Source organism: Bacillus rossius, chromosome 1 (assembly GCF_032445375.1).
Source record: "Bacillus rossius redtenbacheri isolate Brsri chromosome 1, Brsri_v3, whole genome shotgun sequence".
Taxonomy (NCBI): domain Eukaryota; kingdom Metazoa; phylum Arthropoda; class Insecta; order Phasmatodea; family Bacillidae; genus Bacillus; species Bacillus rossius.
In genome coordinates this window covers 290,372,533-290,383,895 of record NC_086330.1, presented here as the reverse complement: position 1 = coordinate 290,383,895, position 11,363 = coordinate 290,372,533, and the positions used below count along the sequence as shown (strand labels likewise).

Genomic DNA, 11,363 nt, shown 5'->3' with positions numbered 1-11,363 from the left:
ATCTGTATAGATTTTTTTGTAAATACGGTTAAAAATACTTGCTTTTATTTGGAAAATTTGAACTTTTTTTTTCAATCTTTTTTTTTCTTCATTTAACACCTACATTATTTTCAAAAATGTTATTACCGGTAGTCCTACAACTCATGATGTCGCCATTGAAGGACATGTGCAAGCCGTGTCAGGCTCTTCAAGTTATTATCAGTTTGGAAGCTATAGTGTACATATTTCGTGGCAACGCCTCCGTGATGTGTGGCCTGTGTGACTTTCCTACCCATAACAAAGTGTAAGCTGTAACGCCCGCTTGGTCCACAGTTACACCACTTTTAGGCGAGATACATCAACATAAATGCGTCGAGCCGAAACGACTCAAGTTAGATGACTCAATAGCACCATATCGAGTGTTGTTCCAAAGTTTAATACATTCGATACCGCCAATACTTTTTATACTTGCTTAGTAACATTGATTCCCTGAGAATCCCAGGTAACCCTAGTGAAAGATTGGGCACTAGGTCCGGCCACATGACAAACACACCCCTCCCCCCATACAACTGATATCATTCCGGGCACAACTAACAGGCATCCATCCTTGGGACAGACCGGCCCGCATCAACATAAAGTATTAAAATATAGTTTTACAATTATAAATATTTTTAACAGCTCTGCGCAGTGTAAAATCTGCGATGTTAGCCACGAAAGCAATGTACATGGAGGATGAATCACGAATGTCCACCACCTTTTCCAGATTTCTGAGACTTTGACAGATGACAGCACCTTGGGGACACATTTTTGTTCCAATCGACTTCCGTTCCATTCACGAAATTACTCCTACCAAATGCCATACACCGAGAGTTAAGTTGTTTACACATCAAAAATAGAGGTAAAATATGGAGTACAACAAGGGTCTGGCCGGGAACTTTTCACTTTTTGGATATAATTTAAGTTTGTTACACTTCCTGTTATAACTGAGTAAACCAATTTCTGTTATCATTTTGTCACATTTCACTCTTTGTTGATGAGTTGTGTAACTAGTGGACCTTTTAGTTTCAGAAGTCAAAATAATGATTTCGTCTAGATATAAGTACCTCTATGTTTATTTAACATTTGATTATTTTCACAGTAAGGTGATATTTTATAAATTGATTGACAAATGTATTATTATATTTTGTAATTACATTAACATTACAAACAACATTACATTATCTAAAGAATGGGCCGGTCCTTATTAGACAATTACATTGATAATTAACACAATTTAAATGAAATTCACAACAATAAACCAGTTAAGTTGCTTTCACAATAAGCACACTTAGACCGAATAAAGTCCCGAAAGAAAATTTTTATGGTGATCAGATCTCTTCAACGTCGTGATTTAATATTATTCTGAAGATGCAAAAAAAAACAACTTAAGAACTGGAAGTTTGACGATGGCTGGCCGAAGTTGTGCTGCTAACGAGGCGTCAGGGCGCCTTAGTCGTCCCCATTGCCGGAGGAAGGACTCGAGGGTGGAGTGGTCAGTTCCGTATCAGGCCCTTGGAACCTCATACGACCCTTGGAACCTGTCCGGCCCTCGGACCCTGTCTGTGAACAGATCCGAATCAAACATGTTCAGGAATGGTTCACAGACAGTTGGCAAAATAGGCAGAAAATGCCTTTTAACAACGATGATGGTCGGGGAATAATGAATGTCAGAAACTCACCATACAGGGAGATGGCTTCCATTATCAGCCAAGATGTGGATCTCGCGAACTCGCGGTTGTCGCGGACGTTTCCATGTAAAAAAAAGTAGAAAATATTAAGCAGTATTATAAACGAAGCATGACTACTTCTAAGAGGTACGCAGAATGACTAATTAGTAATTACTAAAGTTGTGGGAATCACATCACTTGCTTAGCTGATTACATCTTTAAACGACGCATGGAGTGAAGTCTCAATGTCGACGATGCGGTGTGGTCCACCTGAAATCGCGGTGCGAAGTTCGTTTTGGATGGCAGCGACTCGTAATTAAAAGATGATGGCAATCAAAAGAAAAGGGGGGGGGGGAGGCCTCGTCTTTCAGACCGAAAGGTTCCGAAGATTATCGAGGAGCATGTCAAGAAATACTGACTTCGATATCTCGAAGTTGGTGTTACTGGCCGATGTCAGCGCGACATACTGAGGGGTGACCGAACCAAAGAGTGATCGACTCACACGAGGTGACTGCTAAAACTTTAATCTTATGGACGGGACTAGTCCAGCACTCTGGTGACCTGGGAATGAACTACGGGGTACTTTTTGTAGCACAAGGCGCCAGGGGAAATAATTCGCAACACTGCCACTAGAGTGCATAAGCAGTACTTTCTGGGACTGGAGTCGTGGCCTTGGGATAGGCCGACCCTGGCCGGGGTTAGTGGCCGGTCAATGCTCTGGCCAGTGTTCCCAGGAAAGCTTGGAGAAGGGGGGGGGGGGGCGAAAACTGCGTTGACAGTGGGAATGGGGCTCTACTGAGACCGGAGGCATGACTGGACGTTGATGAAAATGACTCGAGATCACGCCATAAAGTGCTCATGTCAGACGAGGTATTAGAAACAGCCTGCCCTGAGAGCTTGCAGGACATACAGTTCTTGTCATGTCTCGGAGGCGAATTTCAGGCGGCGTACATGCACAAAGGCGGGAATAAAACGATAGTACTTGCTGGGTTATTAGATGGGAGACAAAATAATATGTTGGGAACAATTGGGGAGAAAGGTCTGAGAAAGATAAAATGGGAGTGTTCAGCAGGTGGAAAAAGTTTAAGTTCTTGCAGCAAAAGAATACTGATTGCATAAATTTTCAAAAATTCAAATTTAGAATTGTGCCAAAATTAATTTGAAATGTTAATTTTAATTCAGTACTGTTTGCTGATCTAACTTTGTCTTTAGATCTTACTTATTTTTTTAAGATACTATTGATTAGGGTGATGTTTGTTATAAAACCAATACATTGTTTGTGAATCTGGATAAATCAAAACGTCACTTGTTAACAATATACATTTATATGTTCAAATAGGAATCAAGCTTTTAATGTACGAGTAAATATGAACTCTAAAATGCCATTGTGTTTGCATGTTTATAATGTTTATAAAACACTTTGTTTAATATTATTCATAATGTAACAATATATAATACAATAACTATTAAGAAGCTAATTTAAAAAAATATCCATAGTCTTTATAATTTTGGCAGTGGTAATCGTTGCAAATAAATAAACGATTATTCTTAATATTACTACAAATGTAATAAAAATTCGGAAGCATTCTTAAAAAATTAACAAAAATAAACAAAACCATGTATTCAACAATATTCACTAAATAATTATTGGTAAAAAAATCGAGAAGCTGACAACTGACAACTGGTATTCTACAGTTACTTATGATCGAACACAATGCACTTTGGTAGTATTATTATGAAAATAAATATTACACAATGCAATTATCTTTGTGATTTATTATGTGACATAAATTTACAAAGAATTAGTAAGACATTCATTCTAGTATATACTATTTTAAAAAAAAATAGTAATATTGAGATTATAACTTCAAATGACATGCTATATAATTTTAAAAAGGAATTTATATGTATTAAAACAAAACAATACCATAATATTTTAAAGTAAAAAAGTCTCTTTGATTAATCATATAAACATTTAAGCATGAATTTTGACTTATATTTCACTACAAACCACTTTCTATACCATAATTATTTTATGGGTTTGTTTAGTTTATTATTTATTGACTTCGCATTTGTTAAACCTTAATAAATATTATTCGATACAATATATAAAAATAGTTATAAGCATAAAGATTTACAGAAAACATTAAAATTGGTAGAATTTTAATGTTTTAATACTGTTTCTGAACTTGAACAAAATTATTTGCGTTTTTAATGGCTACATAACCATGGTTCGTTAGAGCTTGTCCAACACACATTTTACTGACGAATTAGTGATGCCTTAGCAACTGCTGCCACTTGCATCTTCTGAGTACTTGCCACTTATCTTTGCATATTTCGTAACCCATTTGGAGCCTGATTTGATGTGCACGTCGTTGAGAGTGGCCTCTACAGGATTTGAATCGCTGATACCATCGAACGTAAAGGTTCCAGCAGTCAACACCTTGATGTTGTTGAAAGTGATGCCCTTGAAGGTGGGAATGTGGCTGCCGCTAGAGCTGCTGTACTGAGTGTCGAGGACAATGGGGTTCTTCACGTTGTGCATGCAGACGTTGGTGTAGGCGACGCCTGTCACCAGACCACCACGGGACTTGTCGCTCTTGATCCTCAGGCCGTTGGTGGTGCCGTCCAGCGTCAGCGTGCTGACAGTCACTGAGCTGACACCATCGTTGACTTCACTGCCGATGGACATACCGTGGCCAACACCGAACTTGTTGTTGGTTATGGAAACGTACTTGGTCGGCGCGTTGCCTGCCTTGATGGCCACGTTGTCGTCGCCGGTGGCAATGTTACAGTGCGTGATGGTGACATTCTGAGATCCCATCGGGTCGATGCCGTCCGTGTTGCGGGCAGTTCCCGGCGTGTTGATGGTGACTCCCCATGCGGTGAAGCCGTTGGTGCTCTTGCTGGCGACGTGGAAATTGGGGGAGTTCTTCAGCGTTATCAGGTACAAAGTGATGTCATTCGAGTTTTCAATTTGAATCAGTCTGGGCGCGTTTTGTTTCTTGTTCTTGGTTTTGGCATCGGCTGCGAGCTTCCACCAGGTCTCGCCCTTGCCTGTCATGGTCTGTCCTCCTTGGCCATCGATGGTGCCCTTGCCGTATATTCCACTGCCCTTGGCGCTCTTGATGGTGATGAGCGGCTTGCAGCCTTTGCCGTTATTATCTAGCGTCCCGCACGTGTTCTTTCCCTCGTCGAAGTCTTTCGGGTTGGTGCTGGCCTTCAGCACCGCCCCACTGTCGACCCACAGACCCACTCCTGAGGGAATCGTCAGCGGGCCCGAGATGAAGGTGCCGGATGCCAGGTGGACGGCTTTCCCGCTGCCACAGGAGGAGAGAGCCTTCTGGATGACAGACGTCTCCTCTTTCCCCGTGCCCTTCAGGGAAGTGCAAGCAGACGGAATCTTCGGTTCCGACACCGATCGCAAGTCCTTGGCCACTGCGATGTGCAGTATGGCCAATGCGAGGGCGATTACTGAAGTATAATGCATGTTGATGTATCTGTTTTAGATGAGGAGTAGAATATGCCTTGGAACCGATCCTGATTCAACACTGGAATTAATTTAAGTGCTTCAGGAGAAACCTGCCAATTAAGAACAATAATTTTAATTAAATTAAAATAAACATAAGTAACAAAATATATAAATACAACATTAGGAGAGGAATAGATTGAAATCGAAATTATTCAACGTATTGATTTCAACCATTTTTATGCCATAACAAATTTTAACATTTTATTTTGAAAATTTACTTTCGTTAAGGCAGAGATCACACACTTATCTATTTTAAAAGACCATAATACAATATCTATTCACATTATTACTACAGGTGTAATCACTTAAAAAACGAATAAAATTCTGAACTCCAAATGAAAGAATCGTATTTGTAGCAGTCAGTCACTATTGACTTAAGGCATTTTTTAATTTTACTATGTACTATGCTTTAAACAAAAAGATTTTTGAAAATTTGACAACAGAAAATGTTATGGCCTAAAAACCTTTTTAAAACTATGCCATTCTGTTCCTATCCACCCCTTAATATATCATATTCATGTTTGTGTTTGTGTTTGTTACCTGTTAGATTTTCTGGTATCGTTAAGCTAAACTTGAACATTACCGAAATTTTGGCACTAAAGAATTTTATAAAATTCGTTAAAAAGAAGGCCAAACCGTATGCTGTAAAATACATACACCACACAAATAAATTGATGAGTCATTATTATGAATGTTGTTCATGTCATAGATATATAGTGCATATTATATAAGGCATTATACAAATTTGGCTAATATATGTTATGTATCGAAACGAATCCTCATACTAGATGCACACATTTTTTTATTAGTGATTCTATGGAAAAAAAATTAGATTGATTGCATCATTCCTTGGCATCAGTTTCTTTGTGGTTTTGACAGAGTAAGAACTTGAATTGTACCTTTGCTCACTGTTTTTTTTATTACAATACTATTTATATGAATAAAAAATCGATACGCAATGTTGTAACCCCCATCTCCTTATTAATTTGATTGCTTTTACTGACTTAACTGTTCGTGAAGTATTTTTTAGTAAAATTTTATTTTACTTTCTACTCTTCCAGTAAGCTTAGAAAAAGAGTATTCACCAGAAACAAAATAAATTTTAGATTTATAGTACACAGTTATTTAAATTTTTTGAATTAATTCGTCATTAGGTCATTCAAATGTGTTTCATGTTTTGCTTTGCATTTCAGTGTTATACAATGCATTGTCTCTCATAGCGGTGTTATTTCGTTTTAATTATAATTATCTATATAAAATTGCGTCTACCCAATGCTGATTGTACATAGGGGTAAAATATAAATAAATGCAGTTTAGTTACACTTGAATGCTGCACACAGTACTTACTGCTGTAGTTCAGCCACGACAGAGCCCCTGCGCACAGTACCATGTTCGTAGATAACTACGGTTTATATAAGTCGTAGGAAATACAGTATCAGACAGTTAGCCACTCGAACTTCAAGCCGAAATAAGGTGCTTACGAAAATGCCACATCACGTGAGGTTATTTACGTGCGTCAAAACGAACTCCAAGGTCACACGCTCGTCTAGTCGTTCCGAATATCACAAACAGGTGCTCAACAGAAGTCCGTATTGATAAGGTTCCCGCACTGCTCCCGGAGAGTTCATGTACATTCTGTCACTTAGCATCAGACATGATACTATGATACTACAGGATGGTCGGCGGAGCGAGCGGCAGGCTCCCCCTCACCAGTAAGCTACGAAACATCCTGGACGATCACACTACCGTGTCAGGGTGATCGCAGAGAATGTGGCTGACCCAGCTGCGAATATTTAATTTGCAGTAATTTTTATGATTCTGCCGCCGTACTGCTCTCTCCGAGACTAGCCCGTTTCCTGAGCCCCACCACCTGTTCTAGATGTACTTGTACTGCGTAAGGATGCAAACGATACACAGCCTCGGATCTTGTGGGAGGGGGGGCGCGCATAACCGGGGTATCTGCCCCAAGTGGCAATTCCAGAGGGCGCCAAATTCATATGTTTGAAGTGAAAATAAAATACTTGTTTCACAAAGTGCCTAGCATCCAGCGCAAGTTGTTCTATCGATTATTCATTTGACTTTCAAACACATCCCAGCTGGTTTTTGAACGCGTGCACAGTGTACGCGATATCTCTGCCAGGGGAAACTCCGTCGCATCTAGAAAAAAGATCTTTCCCGTAGACAAAAGGGGACGGTGCTACACGAGCTGAGCCGAATAAACCCGAACGGTCGAACGTCAAGCGACGATCGCTATTTGTTTTTGTGGTTGATTGGTTGTGCGAGTAATCAGCGTTATTATAATTATTAGCAAAAACATAGATTTAAACTACCCATCTTGGATTGTGACGTCACGGCGGCCATCTTGTATGACCTTGACAGTCATTTTGGATCCGCCATTTTGGATCCGCCATTTTGAATTATGACACCACTGTTGTAATTTCCGTTACGGCCGACATATTAAAAATCCGTAAATTTTATGTTAGAAAATCAATAAATTTTTTAAAGTTCATAAAAAATAATCAAGAGAATTTAATAAAAAAATTAATAAAAAAATTATTAAAATTTTTTAAAAGATGTACACTTTTGCCATGGAGCCCGGAATCCTTGGTTCGAACCCGGCGAGATAAAAATATGGCAACAGGTCTTTCCTCCACGGAGGCTACCAGCAGACTGACCCTCATCACTTTGACCATTGCATATATCTCCCCCCCTCCCCCCCTTACACAATTTTTTTCTTCTAATTTTTCCCCTTCCCCTAAATATTATTTTCTCGGATTTTACCCACCCCTACTCCCCCCTTAGCCAATAATGTTTTTCTTGGACTTTCTTACCCCCCCCCCCCTAAATATTCGTTTCTCAGAATTTTCTCTTCCCCCATTTTCTCCCAACCCCATCCAGAAATTTTTTTCCCTCTCTCAAAAATTATTTTTTTCCTTGCAATGAAAAACCACCACCACTTAACCCCACCCCAAATTTCTGACCCATCTACCCCCTAACCCTCCTCTCAACGTATAAATACCGGCTGCCGGCCCCCGGGATCTTCATTTTACATCAGTTACTCGTCCCCGCACCGACCGACTACAGATGAGGTAATCTTTAATATCCTATTATAATAAAAAAATATTTTTAAATGTATGAAAAAATTAAATAATCAAATTTTAATCAAAAATATTTAAATAAACACCGATGCACTTTACGTTAAGGTCGCCATCTTGGAAATCTTTATTTACTATCCGATTTTAATGAAAAAAATTAAAAATTTATAAAAAATGAATAAATTTTAATAAAATATTATTTTAGAAACGCACTTACGTCATGGAGTCCTAAGTTAGAACCTGGTAAGAACAAAAATAAAAAAAATATCGATAGATCCTTCCTCCACGGAAGCCACCGGCAGACTGACCTCCCACCACAAATGCCAAGGTATGTATACCGCCAGCTAGTATGATGTCATTTCTGTCATCATGTTTTCGTCTGGAGACCACCATCTGGTTTTCGTCTGCTAGAGTGCGCTACCACTATGTTAGTTTAATTCTTGCCCACTAGAGTGCAGTAATCATTTATTATTACTGTGACACCCACCATCTTGATATTTGGGCGCCATCTTGGATATACGTAATTATTTAGCTATAAATTCGGGAAAAATTCCAAAATTCATTAAATAAATTTGCAATCAATAAACTGATTGATTCGATCAGTTCCCGTCCTTGGTTAGATCACTGGGTGATGCAAAAAATATTTTATTAATTATATAACAATTTCAATAAATAAGGTGGTAAGTCATAAAATATGCATAGTTTCCTAGCCATCCAGCACCATATAAGCTGTTATAACCGCTATCTTGGAAATTTGTATTTATTGATCTACACATTCGGTAAAAATAAAAAATAATACCCATCAATACAATGATTTATTATACCAGTTCCTATCCATGGTTCGATCCTTGGTAGATGCAAAAAATTCATATAACATCAATTTAGCATAATAGCGACCGGTTCGAAAACAATTAACATTTTTTTTACTTAAAAAAAATATTATATAATTGCTACTATACTACAGGAACACATGCAAAAGTTAGCAATCATATTTATAAACATTTAGTTCTGCATTGAAGCGAAATTACGAATTCTAAGTCTCAATCGGTTTATACTAGACATAGACCATCCCGATCCTTTACTTCCTCTTCTTGACAGAGTTTCTGGACGCTGTGTTTAACAGCTTGCTTTTTATCGCCAGAACTGTAAATTACTGCAGCCGATGTCTTGAATGTACACTTCTTCACTTTATAATCGAACGGATATGGGTTTCCATATATACAATCCAACCACAAGTTATATTTTAATGGACCGTTTGTTGTTACGTCATCAGTAGGTTGATTGATTATGTTCTGTCTGATATCGTCAAGAAACGTACAAATGTCCTTAGACTCACTAAACGTAATTAGATGATAGTAGTCTTTCAATGTTAATAAACATTACAAAGTTAATAAACATTTTCATAAATAAAATTCAAACTTTGTTACTACCTTTACATACTCCCTCAGTGCATCTACGATTGCTTCATAGACTTCAGGAATTATTTTCGAAATTGCTGGCTTCGAAACTCGGAACAGATAATAGAGACGGACATACAAGTCCCCTGCAGCTAAAAATCGAAGGGTTAGTGCCAAACTAATCCCAACAGGAACACACGCGGTAGTTAGTATAATTCCACCACACTTTTTCTTCAATTTTATTAAGTAAAAAATCGAAGTTTGATGATGACATGCGGTTGAAATTTTTTAAACCCCCAGTTTCATCCGCTCTGAAGTCAGCAAGCAATTGGGTGTAATTTCTGGCTCTCAAAATTATGATTCCCACATTCTGCGTTTACTCCTCGTGCGCTTCTCTTTTTGGAGTTCAGCCAGTGTCACAATCGACGCAGCACAGATGGCAAGTTTTTTTTCCTAACCTAAGTAATAAAACTAAGTGTATTTGGGAGGGGTCTGGGTTAGGGGGAGGCTCTAAGTGCGTCTCAGGCCGAAGCCTATACGCTCTAATCATGCAGGGTTTAAGCCATGCAGGAGAGGTAGCATGCATCATGTGCTAGGAGGGGGATTGGCCAGCCATGGCAGCAATTGGCGCCATGACTAACTCCCCTCACTGACTATTCTAGATTAAAAACTAGATAAGTTGGGTCCAGGTAAAAACTGCATAGACACAAGGAAAACCCTGGGCTCAGACATGCGGGATGCAAAAATTTCATGCATTAATATCAAGCAGGTTGGTTACAGGAAACAGAAGGATGGTTCCGGAAGAAGAGTTGGACAGAGTAGAAACAAGCTACTAAGCAATGGGCGGGAGCTTGGACATTGCTGTCCGCATTTGGTTTTGGGCAGTACTGGCTATGTGGGGGCGACTTTGTCGTTTCCCCCAGGCTGCCAGCCAGCGCGTGTAACTTAAAACTAAGAATGTTCTGTACGCTTGTGTGTATATTAATAAATTTACTTACGTTAATTAATCGCGTATTGCTACATCGGTCCCAGCTCCTGAATGGATAGTGTTTCAGGTCGCCTGTCGTCAGCAAAAAGCAGTCGGCACTTTGCGAAATTATCACAACCTGTCATTTTTTGGAATTTCATCACTCTGTAGAAGCACAGAGTGCTGAGCACCTATGGCCTGAAGGGCCTTGATCGCGCGGTGATATTCCGCGATACTTGCAGTATTTACCTGCATCTCGTCCCGGCCTCGGTGTTGGCACGTGAACTTTTCCGTCAGCGCGCCCTTCAGTGCAGAGTACACTAAAGGGTATTGGTGTCCCTGATCGAGAAATACGAAAAGGGGCTTTATGCGCGGAGCTTTGGTCGTGGCCGTAGGAGTCTGCGGTTTTGTTGCGGAGGGGGGTCGGGGCCCGCCTCGTCGTCGCCGCTCGCACAGGACACCTCCACGTGCGAGCGCTTAGCCCTCTTTGATGTGGCTAGAGTCTAGCCATTTTCGTCCGTGGTGCTAGGCCCTGCGTGGGCTTCGCTGTCAGCAATGTCGTTTGGTCACCTCACACTCGTGAGCACCCACTGACCGTCCCCCGGGGCTAAGTTAGCCGGGTTCAGGCTAGGCTGAAGGGGATCTAACTCCCCGGGTGTCTCTGAGCTCGTCCGTCGTAAATAAAAA

General features: G+C 39.8%; 1 protein-coding gene and 1 long non-coding RNA gene across 2 annotated transcripts; both read right to left on the bottom strand.

Moving 5' to 3' along the window:
• Positions 1 to 1,073: 1,073 nt before the first annotated feature.
• LOC134527727 (uncharacterized) lies at positions 1,074 to 2,861 on the bottom strand. The gene is made up of 2 exons (XR_010074257.1): positions 1,698 to 2,861; positions 1,074 to 1,578 (listed from the first exon to the last, which is right to left on the bottom strand). It is a non-coding gene; the product is annotated as an uncharacterized LOC134527727 (long non-coding RNA).
• A 580-nt stretch (positions 2,862 to 3,441) lies between these two features.
• On the bottom strand, positions 3,442 to 6,622 carry LOC134527726 (endo-polygalacturonase-like). The gene is made up of 2 exons (XM_063360644.1): positions 6,565 to 6,622; positions 3,442 to 5,267 (listed from the first exon to the last, which is right to left on the bottom strand). Exon 2 carries the CDS (start codon positions 5,173 to 5,175, stop codon positions 3,967 to 3,969), a length of 1,209 nt encoding a protein of 402 aa, XP_063216714.1. The 5' UTR covers positions 5,176 to 5,267; positions 6,565 to 6,622; the 3' UTR covers positions 3,442 to 3,966.
• Between the last annotated feature and the right edge of the window lie 4,741 nt (positions 6,623 to 11,363).